At 42.7% G+C, this 24,896-nt stretch overlaps 1 protein-coding gene across 1 annotated transcript in view; it reads left to right on the top strand.

The window, feature by feature from the left end:
• The window catches only part of LOC139392577 (calcium channel, voltage-dependent, alpha 2/delta subunit 4a), a 273,156-nt gene extending 252,280 nt beyond the window's left edge, over positions 1-20,876 (top strand). The window contains exons 31-39 of the mRNA XM_071140645.1: positions 8,747-8,817; positions 10,834-10,909; positions 12,231-12,283; positions 12,752-12,807; positions 13,018-13,035; positions 14,274-14,394; positions 18,358-18,473; positions 20,088-20,170; positions 20,385-20,876. Coding sequence (XP_070996746.1) covers positions 8,747-8,817; positions 10,834-10,909; positions 12,231-12,283; positions 12,752-12,807; positions 13,018-13,035; positions 14,274-14,394; positions 18,358-18,473; positions 20,088-20,170; positions 20,385-20,501 — 711 coding nt within the window. The 3' untranslated portion in view covers positions 20,502-20,876. The remainder of the gene's footprint in view (positions 1-8,746; positions 8,818-10,833; positions 10,910-12,230; positions 12,284-12,751; positions 12,808-13,017; positions 13,036-14,273; positions 14,395-18,357; positions 18,474-20,087; positions 20,171-20,384) is intronic.
• The last annotated feature ends 4,020 nt before the right edge of the window (positions 20,877-24,896 follow it).

The raw sequence follows: 24,896 nt of genomic DNA on the forward strand, positions 1-24,896 counted from the left end.
TGTATAACTGTAGTGTCCCAGTCCATAGTAGTGTATAACTGTAGTGTCCCAGTCCATGGTAGTGTATAACTGTAGTGTCCCAGTCCATAGTAGTGTATAACTGTAGTGTCCCAGTCCATAGTAGTGTATAACTGTAGTGTCCCAGTCCATAGTAGTGTATAACTGTAGTGTCCCAGTCCATAGTAGTGTATGACTGTAGTGTCCCAGTCCATAGTAGTGTATAACTGTAGTGTCCCAGTCCATGGTAGTGTACAACTGTAGTGTATAACTGTAGTGTCCCAGTCCATAGTAGTGTATAACTGTAGTCTCCCAGTCCATGGTAGTGTATAACTGTAGTGTATAACTGTAGTGTCCCAGTCCATGGTAGTGTGTAACTGTAGTGTCCCAGTCCATAGTAGTGTATAACTGTAGTGTATAACTGTAGTGTCCCAGTCCATAGTAGTGTATAACTGTAGTGTCCCAGTCCATAGTAGTGTATAACTGTAGTGTATAACTGTAGTGTCCCAGTCCATGGTAGTGTATAACTGTAGTGTCCCAGTCCATGGTAGTGTATAACTGTAGTGTCCCAGTCCATAGTAGTGTATAACTGTAGTGTCCCAGTCCATAGTAGTGTATAACTGTAGTGTCCCAGTCCATAGTAGTGTATAACTGTAGTGTCCCAGTCCATGGTAGTGTATAACTGTAGTGTCCCAGTCCATAGTAGTGTGTAACTGTAGTGTCCCAGTCCATGGTCGTGTGTAACTGTAGTGTCCCAGTCCATAGTAGTGTATAACTGTAGTGTCCCAGTCCATAGTAGTGTATAACTGTAGTGTCCCAGTCCATGGTAGTGTATAACTTTAGTGTCCCAGTCCATGGTAGTGTATAACTGTAGTGTCCCAGTCCATAGTAGTGTATAACTGTAGTGTCCCAGTCCATAGTAGTGTATAACTGTAGTGTCCCAGTCCATAGTAGTGTATAACTGTAGTGTCCCAGTCCATAGTAGTGTATAACTGTAGTGTCCCAGTCCATGGTAGTGTATAACTGTAGTGTCCCAGTCCATGGTAGTGTATAACTGTAGTGTCCCAGTCCATGGTAGTGTATAACTGTAGTGTCCCAGTCCATAGTAGTGTATAACTGTAGTGTCCCATAAACAAGAGCTGGAAGAAAGGCCTTGTAGGAATTTAGGGTCTAATCTCTCCACTGTGACCGAGGGAAAACACACCACACACACACGCACACACACACACACACACACACACACACACACACACACACACACACACACACACACACACACACACACACACACACACACACACACACACACACCAGAGGCCCATTACACTGGGCTTGGCTCCTGACTAATTGTTTTGCTGGTTTTTATTGTCAGTGTATCGACGTAGAGGCTTCCAGGCTTCCAGGTCCATGTTAGAATAGTGTTGATCTAGGAAACACCTTATCTATCCTCTCTGTAGACCAGATAGGTTGGATATTGTCTCCTTCAGTCCATGTAATATATTGCTTACCACATGCTCGTGTTGTAATCTGTGTGTGTGTGTGTGTGTGTGTGTGTGTGTGTGTGTGTGTAGGGGTGTGTGTGTGGGTGTAGGGATGTGTGTGTGGGTGGTGCAGGAAAGCTTGGTGGGTAAAGCCAGCTGATCCTGTCAACACGAAACAGAGATGAGAAAGCATGCTTGATCCCCTGTCCTACTTCCTGCCCCCTTCGGGCGGCACGATTTACAGATGGAACTGGTCCATTTACACAAATGACAACACTCAACTCAGCGCTTCCTAGTTCCATGCGTCAAACCATGTATCAAAGTTATTTCAGTGATATTAAAACCAGGGAAATCTGGAGAGTCCCCTACTGATTATAGTAAACTGTAAGTTTAATGAATTGTGACAATAAATTAATAAGTAAGTTTATAAGCAATAGTGTGGTACAAGTCTTATTACACGATATACATATCAATCAAACACGGTTTATTAAAAATAGACACTTACAAACAAATACAAGAACCAGTTTCAGTTTAATACAATATGCAAAAAAAATACAAGATATAGATTCATTAATAATGGCTGTTGTTGCGGAAAAGGCTTTCGATCCTCTTGAATTACCTTTTCTATTCAAAACTTTGGAAGCTTTCAACTGTACAGCTGAAATAATACATTTTATAATAAATATTCTATATTGTATATCCCCTAAAGAAAAGATATCACAAATAATACATGATCTGATGAAATTGCTTTAAAAAGGGGCACAAGACAGGGATGTCCCTTCTCCCCCCTCCTGTTTTCACTGGCAATCGATCCGCTTGCAGAAAGAATTAGACAAGATCCAAACGTATACAGGTATCAGTTGGTAAACATGAACATAAACTAAACTTGTTTACAGATGATCTCCTGATATCCCTGACCAATGTTGAAAACTAAAAACATTTGACTTCTCCCTAAGTCTGAGAGGGGTTTTAACCTTGTATCAACTCGCTACCCAAGGCTTTTACTTGCTACATATACTGTAGTTAAATGCACCAGAGAGGAGCACTGGGCCCATGTTGAAGATGTGCTCATCCATCGCCAGAATCTCCTTGTGTCTATTTTCAAAGGATAAAGAACTATTAAAAACCTCATAGTTAAGAACACTGTAACAATATGGAGGAAAATTAAACGTGTTCTACAAGAACCAATATCCCTCCCTAGAACCCGGTGGAACAATCCTTGCATAGTTTTCCATAAGTCTCTGATAAATTGGTCCACATGGAAAACTAAAGGTGTAACGGATGTGAAACGGCTAGCTTAGTTAGCGGTGCGCGCTAAATAGCGTTTCAATCGGTGACGTCACCTGCTCTGAGACCTTGAAGTAGTTGTTCCCCCTTTGCTCTGCAAGGGCCGCGGCTTTTGTGGAGCGATGGGTAACGATGCTTCGTGGGTGACTGTTGTTGATGTGTGCAGAGGGTCCCTGGTTCGCGCCCGGGTATGGGCGAGGGGACGGTTTAAAGTTATACTGTTACAAAGGCATAGTAACTCTAAATGACTTGTTCATAGGAAATACTTTTATTTCCATGACAGCTTTAAAAAGCCATTTTGGATTAACCAATGTAAGATATGTTAAAATACGTGCACCTTAAAAGTTTTATACAGCATCACAAAATGTCCATTTAAAATCTTTAGGACATCAGCGCAATCTAGAGAGAATCCTATTTGAGTCAGAAAAGGTTCTTCATATGAAAGGTCAGCTAAACATAACCTTGTGGAGAGCCGATCCAACTGACAATCTCTTAGAAAAAAATAATCTAAACCATCGGAACCAAGACTTAAAATGAACTGATATTAGCACAAGATGGAGGGAATGTTGGAAGATCACTGGTGCAGCCAACGCAGCCTGGCGGCTGGCTGCCCCTCGGTCCAAACACACACACACACACACACCAAACACAAACCCACCAAACACAACATGAGTTATTCTCAGCTGAGGAGCAACGAGGCGTCCTAATCACAGCCCCTGGGAAACAGCTAGTTATTGTGTTGTCACTTTTCTGTCTGTGTCTTAAAATTAAAACTCTTTCAGTCTCCTAGTTGTATTGTGTCTATGCCTGTGGAACAGGGAGGAGGGGGGAGTAATTGTAGCCAACTGTCTCAGTTCATATTTTATCAGTGTGGGGGCGGCAGGTATCCCAGTTGCTAGAGTGTTGGGCCAGTAACCGAAAGGTTCCTGAGCCTGTCAATCTGCAAGGCACTTAACCCTAATTGTTCCAGGGCCATCAATATTGGCTGGCCGTGACCCCCCTCTCTGAGGGTGTCTCAGGTAGAGTGGGATTGTGCAGAAAACACATTTCCATTTAACCTCACACTGGACATGTGGAAAACAGGACAAATATGAGCCTATTTCAACGTGTGTTTGAGCAGTACTTCCTTAAAACTAAAATAGGTCACAGGAAACAGTCTATCCCCACATACCTAAATTGAAGCACCTTTGCAGGCACACACACACAAACACACACACACAGGCACACACACACAGACACACACACAGACACACACACAGAGACACAGAGAAACAGACACAGACTAAAATAGGTCACAGGAAACAGTCTATCCCCACATACATAAATTGAAGCACGCGCAGGCACTACACACACACACACACACACACACACACACACACACACACACACACACACACACACACACACACACACACACACACACACACACACACACAGACAGAGACACAAACTGTAGTGTAAAATGACAAATAAAATGATGAATGAACGTATGAGTGGGCTAACACAGTCTTTAGCTCAGTGGGCTAACACAGTCTTGTGATGCCCAGATGACCCAGATCAAACCCAATCAGTCACACTGGACATTACATCCCATGGTACACTGCCAGAGATATTACTTAGCAAAGAGGTCTCAATGAGTATAGACTGCTCCTTTACGACTTTGTGAGTCCTTCAAATAAAATGTCCTAGTAAACTGAAAGCCCTAGAACCCAACACAAATCCTCAGAGGTAGTAGAATAGTGGAGCAGAGTCCACCGCAGGCTAGTAGAGGAGAGACGGCTACGGTCACTCAAACACTAGCTGTCCTCTATACACCTTACCTCTACCTCTACCCAGCTGATGAGCTGTCCTCTATACACCTAACCTCTACCTCTACCTCTACCCAGCTGATGAGCTGTCCTCCATACACCTGACCTCTACCTCTACCTCTACCCAGCTGATGAGCTGTCCTCCATACACCTAACCTCTACCTCTACCTATTCCTCTACCTCTACCTCTACCCAGCTGATGAGCTGTCCTCTATACACCTAACCTCTACCTCTACCTCTACCCAGCTGATGAGCTGTCCTCTATACACCTAACCTCTACCTCTACCTCTACCTCTACCTCTACCTCTACCCAGCTGATGAGCTGTCCTCTATACACCTGACCTCTACCTCTACCTCTACCCAGCTGATGAGCTGTCCTCTATACACCTAACCTCTACCTCTACCTATTCCTCTACCTCTACCTCTACCCAGCTGATGAGCTGTCCTCTATACACCTGACCTCTACCTCTACCTCTACCCAGCTGATGAGCTGTCCTCCATACACCTAACCTCTACCTCTACCTCTACCCAGCTGATGAGCTGTCCTCTATACACCTAACCTCTACCTCTACCTATTCCTCTACCTCTACCTCTACCCAGCTGATGAGCTGTCCTCTATACACCTAACCTCTACCTCTACCTCTACCCAGCTGATGAGCTGTCCTCCATACACCTGACCTCTACCTCTACCTCTACCCAGCTGATGAGCTGTCCTCCATACACCTAACCTCTACCTCTACCTATTCCTCTACCTCTACCTCTACCCAGCTGATGAGCTGTCCTCTATACACCTAACCTCTACCTCTACCTCTACCCAGCTGATGAGCTGTCCTCTATACACCTAACCTCTACCTCTACCTCTACCTCTACCTCTACCTCTACCCAGCTGATGAGCTGTCCTCTATACACCTGACCTCTACCTCTACCTCTACCCAGCTGATGAGCTGTCCTCTATACACCTAACCTCTACCTCTACCTATTCCTCTACCTCTACCTCTACCCAGCTGATGAGCTGTCCTCTATACACCTGACCTCTACCTCTACCTCTACCCAGCTGATGAGCTGTCCTCCATACACCTAACCTCTACCTCTACCTCTACCCAGCTGATGAGCTGTCCTCTATACACCTAACCTCTACCTCTACCTATTCCTCTACCTCTACCTCTACCCAGCTGATGAGCTGTCCTCTATACACCTGACCTCTACCTCTACCTCTACCCAGCTGATGAGCTGTCCTCCATACACCTAACCTCTACCTCTTCCTCTACCCAGCTGATGAGCTGTCCTCTATACACCTAACCTCTACCTCTACCTCTACCCAGCTGATGAGCTGTCCTCCATACACCTGACCTCTACCTCTACCTCTACCCAGCTGATGAGCTGTCCTCTATACACCTAACCTCTACCTCTACCTATTCCTCTACCTCTACCTCTACCCAGCTGATGAGCTGTCCTCTATACACCTGACCTCTACCTCTACCTCTACCCAGCTGATGAGCTGTCCTCCATACACCTAACCTCTACCTCTACCTCTACCCAGCTGATGAGCTGTCCTCTATACACCTAACCTCTACCTCTACCTATTCCTCTACCTCTACCTCTACCCAGCTGATGAGCTGTCCTCTATACACCTGACCTCTACCTCTACCTCTACCCAGCTGATGAACTGTCCTCCATACACCTAACCTCTACCTCTTCCTCTACCCAGCTGATGAGCTGTCCTCTATACACCTAACCTCTACCTCTACCTCTACCCAGCTGATGAGCTGTCCTCCATACACCTCTACCTCTACCTCTACCCAGCTGATGAGCTGTCCTCTATACACCTAACCTCTACCTCTACCTCTACCTCTACCTCTACCTCTACCTCTACCCAGCTGATGAGCTGTCCTCTATACACCTCTACCCTGAGCACTGCAATACAGTACAGGTGACAGGTGACATGCCAGTGAGAAATCAACCACTCAACCAAGCAAAACAGTACAAAACAGCCTGGCTGGATTAAAATGAATAATTGAACTTGTACGGTGGACTAGATGGGAACTTCACTGGAGGAGAAGTGAAGAGAGAGAGGGAGAGGTAGAGAGAGGGAGGGAGAGGTAGAGAGAGGGAGAGGTAGAGAGAGAGGGAGAGGTAGAGGTAGAGAGAGAGAGAGAGGTAGAGAGAGAGGGAGAGGTAGAGAGAGAGGGAGAGGTAGAGAGAGGGAGGGAGAGGTAGAGAGAGAGGGAGAGGTAGAGGTAGAGGAGAAGGAGAGGTAGAGAGAGAGGGAGAGGTAGAGAGAGGGAGGGAGAGGTAGAGAGAGAGAGAGAGGTAGAGAGAGAGGGAGAGGTAGAGAGAGGGAGGGAGAGGTAGAGAGAGAGGGAGAGGTAGAGAGAGAGGGAGAGGTAGAGAGAGAGGGAGAGGTAGAGAGAGAGGGAGAGGTGGAGAGAGAGGGAGAGGTAGAGAGAGAGGGAGAGGTGGAGAGAGAGAGGGAGAGGTAGAGAGAGAGGGAGAGGTAGAGAGAGAGGGAGAGGTAGAGGTAGAGAGAGAGGGAGAGGTAGAGAGAGAGGGAGAGGAGAAGGAAGAGGGGAATGGGGGAAAGATGTTTTTCGTTTTCCACTTTGCCAAATGAGGTGAAAGGACAACTTCCTATGACTGAAGGGAGGGAGGGAGGGAGGGAGGGAGGGAGGGAGGGAGGGAGGGAGGGAGGGAGGGAGGGAGGGAGGGAGGGAGGATATAAACCACTGTTTATAAACCACAGATGAGGATTATAGTAAATGTGGTAGTGTATTATATAATGTGGTAGTGTATTATATAATGTGATAGTGTATTATATAATGTGGTAGTTAGTGTATAATGTGATAGTGTATTATATAATGTGGTAGTGTATTATATAATGTGGTAGTGTACTATATAATGTGGTAGTGTATGTGTACTATATAATGTGGTAGTGTATTATATAATGTGGTAGTGTATTATATAATGTGATAGTGTATTATATAATGTGATAGTGTATTATATAATGTGATAGTGTATTATATAATGTGATAGTGTACTATATAATGTGGTAGTGTATTATATAATGTGGTAGTGTATTATATAATGTGATAGTGTATTATATAATGTGGTAGTGTATTATATAATGTGGTAGTGTATTATATAATGTGGTAGTGTATTATACAATGTGGTAGTGTATGTGTACTATATAATGTGGTAGTGTATTATATAATGTGGTAGTGTATTATATAATGTGGTAGTGTATTATATAATGTGGTAGTGTATTATATAATGTGGTAGTGTATTATATAATGTGGTAGTGTATGTGTACTATATAATGTGATAGTGTATTATATAATGTGATAGTGTATTATATAATGTGGTAGTGTATTATATAATGTGGTAGTGTATTATATAATGTGGTAGTGTATTATATAATGTGGTAGTGTATGTGTACTATATAATGTGATAGTGTATTATATAATGTGATAGTGTATTATATAATGTGGTAGTGTATTATATAATGTGGTAGTGTATTATATAATGTGGTAGTGTATTATATAATGTGGTAGTGTATTATATAATGTGGTAGTGTATTATATAATGTGGTAGTGTACTATATAATGTGGTAGTGTATTATATAATGTGGTAGTGTATTATATAATGTGGTAGTGTATTATATAATGTGATAGTGTATTATATAATGTGGTAGTGTACTATATAATGTGGTAGTGTATTATATAATGTGGTAGTGTATTATATAATGTGGTAGTGTACTATATAATGTGGTAGTGTATTATATAATGTGGTAGTGTATTATATAATGTGATAGTGTATTATATAATGTGGTAGTGTATTATATAATGTGGTAGTGTATTATATAATGTGGTAGTGTATTATATAATGTGGTAGTGTATTATATAATGTGGTAGTTAGTGTATAATGTGGTAGTGTATTATATAATGTGGTAGTGTATTATATAATGTGATAGTGTATTATATAATGTGGTAGTGTATTATATAATGTGGTAGTGTATTAAATAATGTGGTAGTGTATTATATAATGTGGTAGTGTATTATATAATGTGATAGTGTGTGTTACATTTACTATGCTGTCAAAAACGTTGTGTATGACAATGTTAATGGTGTCATTGTAAAGACAGTGTGGTCTTCTCCCTGTCTGTCGGTCTGTCTCTAGGTGGGGAGGTTCTTTGGAGAAGTTGACGGCTCAGTGATGGCACGCCTTATCAAGATGGGCATGTTCAAAAGGTAAGACAATAGTCTTCTACTGTTCTATATCTCATGATAATACCTTTAACTGTTCTATATCTCATGATAATACCTTTAACTATTCTATATCTCATGATAACACCTTTAACTGTTCTATATCTCATGATAATACCTTTAACTGTTCTATATCTCATGATAATACCTTTAACTGTTCTACATCTCATGATAATACATTTAACTATTCTATATCTCTCTCATGATAATACCTTTAACTGTTCTATATCTCTCTCATGATAACACCTTTAACTGTTCTATATCTCATGATAATACCTTTAACTGTTCTATATCTCATGATAATACCTTTAACTGTTCTATATCTCATGATAATACCTTTAACTGTTCTATATCTCTCTCATGATATCACCTTTAACTGTTCTATATCTCTCTCATGATAATACCTTTAACTGTTCTACATCTCATGATAATACCTTTAACTATTCTATATCTCTCTCATGATAATACCTTTAACTGTTCTATATCTCATGATAATAACTTTAACTGTTCTATATCTCTCTCATGATAATACCTTTAACTGTTCTATATCTCATGATAATACCTTTAACTGTTCTATATCTCTCTCATGATAACACCTTTAACTGTTCTATATCTATCTCATGATAATACCTTTAACTGTTCTATATCTCTCTCATGATAACACCTTTAACTGTTCTATATCTATCTCATGATAATACCTTTAACTATTCTATATCTCATGATAACACCTTTAACTGTTCTATATCTCATGATAATACCTTTAACTGTTCTATATCTCATGATAATACCTTTAACTGTTCTATATCTTATGATAATACCTTTAACTGTTCTATATCTATCTCATGATAACACCTTTAACTGTTCTATATCTCATGATAATACCTTTAACTGTTCTATATCTCATGATAATACCTTTAACTGTTCTATATCTCTCTCATGATAACACCTTTAACTGTTCTATATCTATCTCATGATAATACCTTTAACTGTTCTATATCTCTCTCATGATAACACCTTTAACTGTTCTATATCTATCTCATGATAATACCTTTAACTATTCTATATCTCATGATAACACCTTTAACTGTTCTATATCTCATGATAATACCTTTAACTGTTCTATATCTCATGATAATACCTTTAACTGTTCTATATCTTATGATAATACCTTTAACTGTTCTATATCTATCTCATGATAACACCTTTAACTGTTCTATATCTCATGATAATACCTTTAACTGTTCTATATCTCATGATAATACCTTTAACTGTTCTACATCTCATGATAATACCTTTAACTGTTCTATATCTCATGATAACACCTTTAACTATTCTATATCTCTCTCATGATAATACCTTTAACTGTTCTATATCTCATGATAACACCTTTAACTGTTCTATATCTCATGATAATACCTTTAACTGTTCTACATCTCATGATAATACCTTTAACTGTTCTATATCTCATGATAATACCTTTAACTGTTCTATATCTCATGATAATACCTTTAACTGTTCTATATCTCATGATAATACCTTTAACTATTCTATATCTCTCTCATGATAACACCTTTAACTATTCTATATCTCTCTCATGATAACACCTTTAACTATTCTATATCTCTCTCATGATAACACCTTTAACTATTCTATATCTGCCTGTGGTTATTAGTGTAACATACCATACTGTGTGTCATCACAGGGTTAGCCCTTTGATTTGATTGGCTGGGTCGGGTTTCTCTTACATCTACTGTACACCCTATTCCCTTCATAGTGCACTACTTTTGACCAGGGCCCATAGGCAGTAGGGTGACATTGGGGACATCCCCATCTCTTTCATCATCTAGCTGCGTTGAGGACCTTTCAGCTGTGTCTCTGATGTAGAAACACTCCTGAGTGAAGTGATGCTATCTATAACAGTTCAAAGAAATGTGAGTGCTTGATTTTAGAGGACATTACGCAAACCTGTTTCTGTGCGTCTCTCTGTGTGTGTGTCTTCAGGGTATCTCTGTACGACTATCAGGCCATGTGTAAGATGGGAGGACATTCTGCCAGCAGCGCCAGACCCCTTCTTAGTGTGAGTAAACATGTAAACAACAGTCTCTGTGTGTGTTCATGGATGTGTGTGTGTTCGTCTGAATACTGTATGTATGTGTGTGTTTGTCTGAATACTGTATGTGTGTGTGTGTTTGTCTGAATACTGTATGTGTGTGTGTGTTCGTCTGAATACTGTATGCATGTGTGTGTGTGTTTGTCTGAATACTGTATGTATGTGTGTGTTTGTCTGAATACTGTATGTGTGTGTGTGTGTGTGTGTGTGTGTGTGTGTGTGTGTGTGTGTGTGTGTGTGTGTGTGTGTGTGTGTGTGTGTGTGTGTGTGTGTGTGTGTGTGTGTGTGTGTGTGTGTGTGTGTGTGTGTGTGTGTGTGTGTGTGTGTGTGTTTGTCTGAATCCTGTATGTATGTGTGTGTTTGTCGGAATCCTGTATGTGTGTGTGTGTTTGTCTGAATACTGTGTGTGTGTGTGTGTTTGTCTGAATACTGTATGTGTGTGTTTGTCTGAATACTGTATGTATGTGTGTGTTTTTTATGGTATCTGTACTTTACTATATCTGTACTTTACTACATTCCTAAAGAAAATAGTGTATTTTTTACTCCATACATTTTCCCTGACACCCAAAAGTACTAGTTACATGTTGAATGCTTAGCAGGACAGGAAAATGTCCAATTCAAGAGAACATCCCTGGTCATCCCCACTGCCTCTGATCTGCTCACTAAACACAAACTCTTCCCTTGTAAATGTTGGACTGTGCCAATGGCTCTCTGTTAGAAAAGAAATGTCTGGTTTGCTTAATATAATACATTTGAAATGATTTAGACTTTTACTGTTGATACTTAAGTATATATTTTTAGCTGTTAGATTTCCACCACTGATTACTGATCTGGTAGGAGATGCTGTGGGTGTGAATTGATGCCTAGTGTCAGTGATTTGAAAAGAGAGGTTATTCACAGCAGACGTCTCATCCCTCAGCACTGAATCCACTTCCCCTCTCTTGTTTCTCTGAGAGTCATTCTGTGTTGTGTATCTTTCTTTTTCGCATACTGTGTGGCTGCATGCTCATTTGAAGTCTAGACTGGGTCACTGTGAAGCACTTTGTGACAAATGTTTCTCTCAATCTCTCTCTCTCTCTCTCTCTCTCTATCTCTATATTGCTCTCTCTCTCTCTCTCTCTCTCTCTCTCTCTCTCTCTCGCTCTCTCTCTCGCTCTCTCGCTCTCTCGCTCTCTCGCTCTCTCGCTCTCTCTCTCGCTCTCTTTCTTCATTATTTTCTTGATCTATCTCTATATTGCTCTCCCTCTCTCCCTCCCCCCCTCTCTCTCTCTCTCTCTCCTCTCTACAGCCCTTCTATGGTCTGGCGGCTGCTCTAAAGTGGTTCCTCACCAACTTCCTGCTGTAAGTGTGTCAGAGAGATCAGAGGTCGTTGGCTGCTGGTAGCTAGTTAATTCTCAAGAGCCATTACAATTTACTCTCACCTGTTCTGTATGTATGGCTCTCTCTCTCTTCTCTCCTTCTGTCCTTCGCTCCTTCTCTCCTTCTCTCCTTCACTCCATCACTCCTTCTCTTCCTCCCTCCATCTCTCTTTCACTCCTTCTCTCCCTCTCTCCATCACTCCTTCTCTCCCTCTCTCCATCACTCCTTCCCTCCCTCTCTCCATCACTCCTTCTCTTCCTCTCTCCATCACTCCATCACTCCTTCCCTACCTCTCTCCATCACTCCTTCTCTCCCTCTCTCCTTTGTTCAATCACTCCTTCTCTCTCTCCCTCTATCTCATCACTCCTTCTCCCTCTCTCCACTCCTTCTCTCCCTCTCTCTCGCGTTCTCTTTCACTCATCTTCTTTCTTTCTCCTTCCCTCTCTGTAGGTTTTTACTGGAGTTCAACATCTGTGGTCTCTGGCACTCTGACCGCTTTGCTGAAGGTAACACAGTCCAGTAAAGAGTATTCATTCCTATTCATCTCATTCAGCTTCCGTGTGTTGTGTTGCACTGTTTGGCTTCAATGTCCCAATCTGTGTCTCTCATGTTGTCTCCTGTCCTGACCACACTTACCCATGTCTCTATCACCATCATCAATATCATCCTCATCATCACCTGTCAATCATTCTCACCACCTCATTCCTCCCACCCAGCCAAGCCTGGCTTCAAAGGTACAGATTAAACCTATTGGGTGTGTGTGTGGGTGGGTGGGTGTGTGTGTGGGGGTGTGTGTGTGTGTGTGTGTGTGTGTGTGGGGGTGGGTGGGTGTGTGTGTGTGTGTGTGTGTGTGTGTGTGTGTGTGTGTGTGTGTGTGTGTGTGTGTGTGTGTGTGTGTGTGTGTGTGTGTGTGTGTGTGTGTGTGTGTGCGCGCGTGTTTTGTGTGGCAACAGATGATCAGAGGATGTACTGTATCTATCTCATCTATATAATCTATTTAAAGTTGATCAGGGTCAGAAAAATTCACAGTAATGACAGTTAGTAAATAATTCAAGAGTCATCTTGAAAGTGTATCCTTGTCCACAGTCATTAAGATGTCGATCTCCATGAGTTGATATGCTGTTATGACAGCTGTTATATACACAGACTCTATCATCACTTATTAGAACAATCTATCTGTTATAAACTCTGTTCCAGTCCCATACAGTGACGACTGCCTGGTATCTCTGCATGGAAATACACTGTGGTCTGGTCCAAAACACGGCCCAGTCCTTTCCCTTATCTCCTAGTCCTTTCCCTTAGCTCCTAGTCCTTTCCCTTAGCTCCTAGTTCTTTCTCTTAGCTCCTAGTCCTTTCCCTTAGCTCCTAGTCCTTTCTCTTAGCTCCTAGTTCTTTCCCTTAGCTCCTAGTCCTTTCCCTTAGCTCCTAGTCCTTTCCCTTAGCTCCTAGTCCTTTCCCTTAGCTCCTAGTCCTTTCCCTTAGCTCCTAGTCCTTTCCCTTAGCTCCTAGTCCTTCAGTGTTTGTCATTGTAAATGAACCAACAAGGTGTATGGGCTGGATGGAGTTCGGAGAAGGGGTTAAGGGTTGCTTGCGACTCATGTTGGGCTCCCGAGTGGCTCAGTGGTCTAAGACACTGCATCTCAGTACAAGAAGTGTCACTGTAGTCCCTGGTTCGAATCCAGGCTGTATCACATCCGGCCGTGATTCTCATAGGGTTGGTGCACAATTGGCCCAGCGCCCGGGGTGGGCCCGGGGTGGGCCGTCGTTGTAAATAATAATTTGTTCTTAACTGACTTGTCTAGTTAAATAAATTTTATTTTATTTTATTTTACATTTTATTTTTTTTAACATAATAATGTTCGTCATACAATGTCCTATCCCATAAGTGTGTACGTTATTGTGAGTGATGGTGATTGGCTCTCCATCACTCACGTTAGTATGAGTGATGGTGATTGGTTGTCTCTGTCCCCAGCGTCGGCCCAGAAGAAGAAGGGAGACATCCTGCAGCCGTGTGACACAGAGTACCCCAGCTTTGTCTACGAGCCCTCCATCAAGGAGACCAACAGCCTCATTAAGTGTGGACGCTGTCAGAAGTAAGAACACACACGCGGCCATGCACACACACACACACACTTTTTCTGTCATTTTTTAAAAAGTTAACAACATCATTTATACAAATGACAAAAGCATGAAAATATATTTTATATAAGCAAAATAATCATACAAATTCCAGAAGCTACAGCTATAGCTTCTTTATATAAATCCCACAGCTTGAGTCACACAGTCTCAGTCCTCTGAAATCTCTCTTAGAGTAAATCACTTCCTGATTATTTTTTTCTGAGATTATCTTCTGTCTCTGCGTATCAGCTCTTTATCTCTCTACCTCCATGTATCTCTCATCCCATCCATACCCATGACTCCTGTCTCTTCTGACAGGCAGCCACTAGTCTGAAGATGAGGGAGGGAGGGAGGGAGAGAGAGAGAGAGAGAGAGAGAGAGAGGGGTAGAGAGAGAGAGAGAGAGAGAGACAGAGAGAGAGAGAGAGAGAGAGAGAGAGAGAGAGAGAGAGAGAGAGAGGGGTAGAGAGAGAGAGAGAGAGAGAGACAGAGAGAGAGAGGGAGAGACAGAGAGAGACAGAGAGATAGAGAGATAGAGAGAGAGAGAGAGAGAGACAGAGAGAGACAGAGAGAGAGAGAGAGAGAGAGAGAGAGAGAGAGAGAGAGAGAGAGAGAGAGATGTTTCTGTTGAGGGGTTTAGCAAAGGTCATCTCAATTTCATCTAAATGGGGAACAGCGGTTTGAGGTGTTCCAGCGCCCCCATCTGGTGGAAATGGGATATAACAAAAATAATGAGTGTCTAATGAAAGGGGAAGGGGGATTCCTAGTCAAGTTGTAAAAAAAATAAAACACTCACATTGTATTGAGATGTGTGTGAATCAAAATGAATATACACTGTATACTCTATCGTACACAAACTATGTTTATCCAGAGATTACACATTCATTTAGGATCTTAGATTAATCCATAGATTAAAGTCCCGACCAGACAATAGAATGGTGGAAGTGTGCATCCGTTCATACCACTAAACTGTTCAATGAACACTAGGTGGCAGTGTTTCATTGTGTTTGTTTGTAATAAAGTGTGTGTTACAGTTACTTGTTACCTGTCCAAAATTGTAATCAATAATGACATTTCTGGATTACACAAACTCAGTCATGTAATCTGATTACTTTTGGATTACTGTCCCTTTAAGAGGAATTAGAAGAAGACCAAAAGGATCCATCAAATGCATTTGGTGTGTCATCATAGTGGTCTCTGATTGGTGGTCATCATTTGGTGTGTCATCATAGTGGTCTCTGATTGGTGGTCATCATTTGGTGTGTCATCATAGTGGTCTCTGATTGGTGGTCATCATTTGGTGTGTCATCATAGTGGTCTCTGATTGGTGGTCATCATTTGGTGTGTCATCATAGTGGTCTCTGATTGGTGGTCATCATTTGGTGTGTCATCATAGTGGTCTGAGATTGGTGGTCATCATTTGGTGTGTCATCATAGTGGTCTCTGATTGGTGGTCATCATTTTGGTGTGTCATCATAGTGGTCTCTGATTGGTGGTCATCATTTGGTGTGTCATCATAGCAGTCTCTGATTGGTGGTCATCATTTGGTGTGTCATCATAGCGGTCTCTGATTGGTGGTCATCATTTTGTTTGTCATCATAGTGGTCTCTGATTGGTGGTCTGTCTGTCGGTCTGTCCGTCCGTCCGTCCGCCCGCCCGTCTGTCTCTCTACACCCTCAGCAGTAAAGTAAAATATTATGACTCCAGTTCTGAGAAGAGGAGACTTTGTATCCCAGAACTGGTGTTTTTACAATACCTCTCCTGTCATCTGTCTATAGGATTTTTAATGAATTTATTTGCAAATTATGGTGGAAAATAAGTATTTGGTCAATAACAAAAGTTTATCTCAATACTTTGTTATATACCCTTTGTTGGCAATGACAGAGGTCAAACGTTATCTGTAAATCTTCACAAGGTTTTCACACACTGTTGCTGGTATTTTGGCCCATTCCTCCATGCAGATCTCCTCTAGAGCAGTGATGTTTTGAGGCTGTTGCTGGGCAACACGGACTTTCAACTCCCTCCAAAGATTTTCTATGAGGTTGAGATCTGGAGACTGGCTAGGCCAGCCACGTTTCATCTTCAATGCCCTTGCTGATGGAAGGAGGTTTTCACTCAAAATCTCACGATACATGGCCCCATTCATTCTTTCCTTTACACGGATCAGTCATCCTGGTCCCTTTGCAGAAAAACAGCCCCAAAGCATGATGTTTCCACCCCATGCTTCACAGTAGGTATAGTGTTCTTTGAATGCAACTCAGCATTCTTTGTCCTCCAAACACGACGAGTTGAGTTTTTACCAAAAAGTAATATTTTGGTTTGATCTGACCATATGACATTCTCCCAATCTTTTTCTGGATCATCAAAATGCTCTCTAGCAAACTTCAGACGGGCCTGGACATGTACTGGCTGAAGCAGGGGGACACGTCTGGCACTGCAGGATTTGAGTCCCTGGCGGCGTAGTGTGTTACTGATGGTAGGCTTTGTTACGTTGGTCCCAGCTCTCTGCAGGTCATTCACTAGGTCCCCCCGTGTGGTTCTGGGATTTTTACTCACCGTTCTTGTGATCATTTTGACCCCACGGGGTGAGATTTTGTGTGTCTTCCATTTCCTAATAATTGCTCCCACAGTTGATTTCTTCAAACCAAGCTGCTTACCTATTGCAGATTCAGTCTTCCCAGCCTGGTGCAGGTCTACAATTTTGTTTCTGGTGTCCTTTGACAGCTCTTTGGTCTTGGCCATAGTGAAGTTTGGAGTGTGACTGTTTGAGGTTATGGACAGGTGTCTTTTATACTGATAACAAGTTCAAACAGGTGCTTTTAATACAGGTAACGAGTGGAGGACAGAGGAGCCTCTTAAAGAAGAAGTTACAGGTCTGTGAGAGACAGAAATCTTGCTTGTTTGTAGGTGACCAAATACTTATTTTCCACCATAATTTGCAAATAAATTCATTAAAAATCCTACAATGTGATTTTCCCTTTTCTTGTGGCAACAGGTCACAAATCTTGCTGCTGTGATGGCACACTGTGGAATTTCACCCAGTAGATATTGGAGTTTATCAAAATTGGATTTGTTTTCGAATTCTTTGTGGATCTGTGTAATCTGAGGGAAATATGTGTCTCTAATATGGTCATACATTTGGCAGAAGGTTAGGAAGTGCAGCTCAGTTTCCACCTCATTTTGTGGGCAGTGAGCATATAGCCTGTCTTCTCTTGAGAGCCAGGTCTGTCTACGCCGGCCTTTCTCAATAGCAAGGCTATGCTCACTAAGTCTGTACATAGTCAAAGCTTTCCTTAAGTTTGGGTCAGTCACAGTGGACAGGTATTCTGCCACTGTGTACTCTCTGTTTAGGGCCAAATAGCATTTTAGTTTGCTCTGTTTTTTTGTTAATTCTTTCCAATGTGTCAAGTAATTATCTTTTTGTTTTCTCATGATTTGTTTGGGTCTAATTGTGCTGCTGTCCTGGGGCTCTGTGGGGTGTGTTTGTGTTTGTGAACAGAGCCCCAGGACCTCTCTCTCTCTCTACCCCTCTCTCTCTCTCTCTCTCTTGCTCTCTCTCTACCCTTCTCTCTCTCTCTCTCTCTCTCTCTCTCTACCCCCCTCTCTCTCTCTACCCCTCTCTCTCTCTACCCCTCTCTCTCTACCCCTCTCTCTCTCTACCCCTCTCTCTCTCTCTCTCTCTCTCTCTACCCCTCTCTCTCTCTCTCTCTACCTCTCTCTCTCGCTCTCTCTCTCTCTACCTCTCTCTCTCTCTCTCTCTACCTCTCTCTCTCTCTACCTCTCTCTCTCTCTGCATCTCTCTCTTTCTCTCTCTCTCTCTACCTCTCTCTCTCTCTCTACCTCTCTCTCTCTCTCTCTCTCTCTCTCTCTACCTCTCTCTCTCTACCTCTCTCTATCTCTGTGTCTGTGTCTTAACTGTTCTGTGTGTGTGTGTTCCAGGATGTTTGTAACCCAGGCTGTCCCTGACAGTAACCTGCTGATGTTGGTGGTACAGGCAGACTGTGACTGTTCCCGTCAGTACCCCGCTATCACCATGGAACCCAAGGAAGTGAAATATATCCTTTAACATGAAGAGCTATCTTACTGGTTCACTCTCTCTGACACAGACAGTGATTGATATAATTATAATGGTGTTGTGGAAATGGGATTTGATATCTATGAATAAGCAGTTCATTAGTCATGTATCAGACAAATCACTTCTCTTATTATATTTATTTCAGACATCGTTCATTTCAACCAGTTATGAATTGCTGTTTTACGCTGTGAGGAGCAGTATCTTCCTAAACTCTCCTCATAAATGACCTGCAGGGTCATAGCCGAGCATTCAGAGGTCGAAATAGCAGGTGTTGGGGGGAGGGAGAGAGAGAGGGATAGGGAGGGAGGGAGGGAGGGAGGGGCTAGAAGAAGAGAGAGGGAGAGAAGAAGAGAGAGGGAGAAAAGAAGAGAGAGGGAGAAAAGAAGAGAGGGAGAGAAGAAGAGAGGGAGAGCGAGGACAGGAGAGCGAGGAGAGCGAGAGAGAGAGAGAGAGAGAGAGAGAGAGAGAGAGGGAGGGAGGGGCTAGAAGAAGAGAGAGGGAGAGAAGAAGAGAGAGGGAGAAAAGAAGAGAGGGAGAGAAGAAGAGAGGGAGAGCGAGGACAGGAGAGCGAGAGCGAGAGAGCGAGAGAGAGAGAGAGAGAGAGAGAGAGAGAGAGAGAGAGAGAGAGAGAGAGAGAGAGAGGGAGACAGAGAGAACATGGTCTATATTGGTTATGTAGATCATATTGAGAGTAGAGTCTTATCACTCTGACAGAGTCCAGCTGTAGTAAAGCATTAAGCCAGTCATACACTCATACATTCCTTCATGAACAACACACACCATAATGAGCTGTGCTGTGTGAGCTGCATCATCAGCCAATCTGTCAGTAGGGGTGTCAGGGTCTCATACCCAGACAGGGCTGCTTTCATGTGGTTGACCCTGCACACACACACACACACTGCATATAGAATTGCACCAGATATGACAGACTGACCCTATCCCCCTGGCATATAGACTATTTAAGCAATAACGACCTAGGGGGTGTGGTATATGACCAATATAACACGGCTAAGGGCTGTTCTTAGCACAATGCAATGCCATATACCACAAACCCACGAGGTGCCTTATCGTGATTATAAACTGGTTACCAGTGTAATTAAAGCAGTAACAATAAATGTTTTGTCATACACGTTATATACGGCCTGATATACCACGGCTGTCAGCCAATCAGAATTCAGGGCTCGAACTACCCAGTTTATAGTGTTGGTATTGTATCATAGATACTCCTTGTTGTTGTTTAGTGTGTTGGTATTATATCATAGATACTCCTTGTTGTTGTTTAGTGTGTTGATATTATATCATAGATACTCCTTGTTGTTGTTTAGTGTGTTGATATTATATCATAGATACTCATTGTTGTTGTTTAGTGTGTTGGTATTGTAACATAGATACTCCTTGTTGTTGTTTAGTGTGTTGGTATTGTAACAGATACTCCTTGTTGTTGTTTAGTGTGTTGGTATTGTAACAGATACTCCTTGTTGTTGTTACGTGTGTTGGTATTGTAACAGATACTCCTTGTTGTTGTTTAGTGTGTTGGTATTGTAACAGATACTCCTTGTTGTTACGTGTGTTGGTGCCCTTGACCTCTGTGTACATAATGCCTCAGTAAAGTGTGACAGGATGAAATCTCAGAAGGTCCGTAGGAGACCCGAGTCCTGCCACGCCTATCACCCTCAGGTCAGCACCCCGTATTGGTCCACTGCTTCCCAATAACCTCACTTCAAGTGGATGGATTGACATCAGAAGAGAACATGTGCTGTACTATTCTCATAGCTCCTTTAATTTCAAGCTGAGTTTTTGTTATTCTAAGATCAAAAATGTGAACTTAATAGCCTTATTAAGTAGTGTTCATTATACCACTGGCTGTAACTGTGTTAACGATTGATTTCAGGAAAACGCCAAGGAGTGTGGAGGAGCATCGCAGATCTACCTGTCTGTTTCTCTCTTCCTCACCTGTCTCACTGCCTCCTTCACCTGTCTCAAGGCCTCCACGCTGGTCTTCCGATGACAGACAGACAGCTACCTAGCCTAAACCCCGCCCCCTCTGGAAATCTCTCTAGAATGTTCCAGAATGCCTGATCTTAGCATGCCTGCTACTGCTTGCGTTATCTTTATCAATCAATATGACTATATGATTTAAGTTATGATATTGATCATTTTGGCTGATGGACTGAGAGGAATAAGCTGTTGACTGACACCATGCTTGATGACTTTACAACCACAGAGAGCTGTTGACTGACTCCATGTTTGATGACTTTACAATCACAGAGAGCTGTTGACTGACTCCATGTTTGATGAATTTACAACCACAGAGAGCTGTTGACTGACTCCATGTTTGATGACTTTACAATCACAGAGAGCTGTTGACTGACTCCATGTTTGATGACTTTACAACCACAGAGAGCTGTTGACTTCAGATGCTTGATGACTTTACAACCACAGAGAGCTGTTGACTGACTCCATGCTTGATGACTTTACAATCACAGAGAGATGTTGACTTCAGATGCTTGATGACTTTACAATCACAGAGAGCTGTTGACTGACTCCATGTTTGATGACTTTACAATCACAGAGAGCTGTTGACTGACTCCATGCTTGATGACTTTACAATCACAGAGAGCTGTTGACTGACTCCATGTTTGATGACTTTACAATCACAGAGAGCTGTTGACTGACTCCATGTTTGATGACTTTACAATCACAGAGAGCTGTTGACTGACTCCATGTCTGATGACTTTACAATCACAGAGAGCTGTTGACTGACTCCATGCTTGATGACTTTACAATCACAGAGAGCTGTTGACTGACTCCATGCTTGATGACTTTACAATCACAGAGAGCTGTTGACTGACTCCATGCTTGATGACTTTACAATCACAGAGAGCTGTTGACTGACTCCATGTCTGATGACTTTACAATCACAGAGAGCTGTTGACTGACTCCATGCTTGATGACTTTACAATCACAGAGAGCTGTTGACTGACTCCATGTTTGATGACTTTACAATCACAGAGAGCTGTTGACTGACTCCATGTCTGATGACTTTACAATCACAGAGAGCTGTTGACTTCAGATGTTTGATGTCTTTCAAACACCAAAGTTGTTCTTCTTTGGACAACCGTTCTAAAACCATGAAAGGGCTTTTTGGTTTCTTCTTCTTCAGTGTCTGATAAGAGAACATTCTAGTGTTTCTATGCAAAAGGAAACATGCTTTATTTGACCGTGGAAAGTTCCAGTATCTCCAATACGATTCCAAAGGACTTGACTTTGCAATAAGACCATGGAAGACTATCAGTCTGTGGATGATGTGTTTTATAAATGGTTTTGATAAAATAATAATCTGGATTCATGCATGTGTTGTCTGTTTACCTTAAGCCATGAAATGGAGGATGAACCTTGGATAAGGCAGAGGCATCTTTGAACAGTGATACAATTCAGATAGTAGAATCAGTGACCCCTGCTGGTTGAAATATGACATTGCAGGATGGTGATGAATCAACTGGAGGCTGGCTGGCTGCTGAAGGATGGATAAACACAATGGACTCAACTTCCACATTGTTCTGTTCATAACTCATCAGTCTTTGGTCTACGCACCACAAACACATCAAGTATCTACTATTAAATGTGGGCTGGGTTTTCACTGTTGGAAATGGATGGACTGCTTCAGGAAAAACCTTCAAGTCACATATCATATATGCAATCTAAGACTTACTAAACCAGTTGACTTAGTTGGCTTACTGCAAAACAAGAACCATTACTGACCACCTACTTCTGTGTTGGACTACTAGGTGGAACAGTCATTCTGTTAGAAGGAACAACGTTAAAATGTGTTGGACTACTAGGTGGAACAGTCATTCTGTTAGAAGGAACAACGTTACAATGTGATGGATTACTAGGTGGAACAGCCATTCTGTTAGAAGGAACAATGTTACAATGTGTTGGACTACTAGGTGGAACAGTCATTCTGTTAGAAGGAACAACGTTATAATGTGATTGACTACAAGGTGGAACAGTCATTCTGTTAGAAGGAACAACGTTACAATGTGATGGACTACTAGGTGGAACAGTCATTCTGTTAGAAGGAACAACGTTACAATGTGATGGACTACTAGGTGGAACAGCCATTCTGTTAGAAGGAACAACGTTACAATGTGTTGATATCAGGATCTCCAAGGTGTCTTTCATCTGAGTTTTACTGTTTGACTCCAAAGACTTATGATGGTTTATAGTTTTCAGCTAAATTCATGCATTAAATTATTATATTTTTCATGGCATAATCTCTTCTTTCTAATTCAAATGCCTTTAGTGATGAATGAAATGATTATAAAATGCATCATTGAGAATAATAGGATGGGATACTACTAGTATTGCTGCTGGACATTAAACACTACTGTCAGATGTTACTGTCTAGTGATTTTCTAAGTGGTGTTATTTATCAGTCTGTCCCTTTCACTTTGACAGTGATGCTCTAATGATGTCATATCATCATGTGGTAACTGTCCTCATGATGCTGTATTGTTGATAAAAGATGCTGTTGCCCATGTGTATGTATGTAATGTGATGTCCTGAGTCCTGTGTGTCTCCTGTGTGTCTGGCTTGGCCTGTGACCCACATGGTACCCTTTAACCCTATGTAGTGCACTACTTTTAACCAGGGCCCATAGGGAATAGGGAACCATTTGGAACACAAGCCTGAGAGTCTAGGAGGCAATATGATTCTCACAGCACAGTTTGATTGACATGTAGGATAATCTACAATGGATCAGTAATAATACCATGAATAAACTTCCCCTTTATTTTAAAGTTGTTCTCAGTTTTGATGGTTGAATTTTATCCATGTAATTTATCCTGTCAGTTATGACATGTTTTATCCTGTATCATCGTCTAATTAACATTCATCAGTGTCTCTACTCAAAACTCACTCAAAACACTCAAATTTTGTATTTTCTTCAGTGGTTTGTTTTTATTTCTGTAATGCCTCAGGGAAAAGTGAAGGTGTAACGATGTACACTGAGAGTCAGGAAGAAAGTTCTGGAAGGGAATACATTTAATAAATAAACACAACAAGACACACGAACAGCCCACCAAGATGACACAGATACAGAGGGGAGTGAGGGGAGGCAGGGGGCAGCGGTACTCTAGGGGGAGTAGTGGGGAGTGGAGGCAGGGAGCAGCGGTACTCTAGGGGGAGTGGTGGGGAGGGGAGGCAGGGTGCAGCGGTACTCTAGGGGGAGTAGTGGGGAGTGGAGGCAGGGAGCAGCGGTACTCTAGGGGGAGTGGTGGGGAGGGGAGGCAGGGTGCAGCGGTACTCTAGGGGGAGTAGTGGGGAGGGGAGACAGGGGGCAGCGGTACTCTAGGGGGAGTAGTGGGGAGGGGAGGCAGGGTGCAGCGGTACTCTAGGGGGAGTAGTGGGGAGGGGAGACAGGGGGCAGCAGTACTCTAGGGGGAGTAGTGGGGAGGGGAGGCAGGGAGCAGCGGTACTCTAGGGGGAGTAGTGGGGAGGGGAGGCAGGGTGCAGCGGTACTCTAGGGGGAGTATTAGGGAGGGGAGGCAGGGTGCAGCGGTACTCTAGGGGGAGTAGTGGGGAGGGGAGGCAGGGTACACCGGTACTCTACGGGGAGTAGTGGGGAGGGGAGTCAGGGAGCAGGGGTCCTCTTGGGGGAGAAGAGGTGAGTGTGGTAGAGGACAGCCCAGTCTGGTGTATCAGAGATGAGGGGAGACAGAGGACAGCCCAGTCTGGTGTATCAGAGATGAGGGGAGACAGCAACTGAGAGGGTCTCTGTCCCTCTGATGGCCCTGTTGGTGTCCACTCTGTCTCTCTGTGTGTGTCCTGTTCTTCGCTGTCTGGGACAAAGGGGGGTTGTTGTGGAAATTGAGGGGGGTGGAGTTAGTAGTCTTTTGGCAGCATGACCCTGCGACCCCCCATGAAATAACACAAGGTGATCTTCCTTCTGAAAGGTATGTTGTCCAGGTCCTCCACTGACACCCTCTTGTTGCCCCTGACGCTGCTCTCCTCCTGGTCGTACATGGGGCACATGTAGGCTGTACGCCTCAGGGCGTAGATGTCCACCTCGTCCTCGTCGTCCCACGGCTGGTAGGGCTGCTGGGAGGGAACGGCTGACCTGACCAGACGGGGTCTCATCATGGCCAGCTCTAGGTCACGGGGGATATGCCTCAGACCCAGGCTAGACCTCTGGACTCTGACTCCTTTAAATTACATTACATTAGGTTACATTCATTTATTAGTAATTCATTTATGAATGTTTAAAAACATGAAAATCATCTTCCTGGTTGTACATCAGCAAACAACATATACAATATTGACAATATATTCAATAGACAGAATGTGTCATTGCACAAAGAGAAGTGCTGACCTTTCTTTCTCTTCTTCTTGGTCCGTTCAT

This window comes from Oncorhynchus clarkii, chromosome 33, assembly GCF_045791955.1.
Source record: "Oncorhynchus clarkii lewisi isolate Uvic-CL-2024 chromosome 33, UVic_Ocla_1.0, whole genome shotgun sequence".
NCBI classification, from domain to species: Eukaryota; Metazoa; Chordata; class Actinopteri; order Salmoniformes; family Salmonidae; genus Oncorhynchus; species Oncorhynchus clarkii.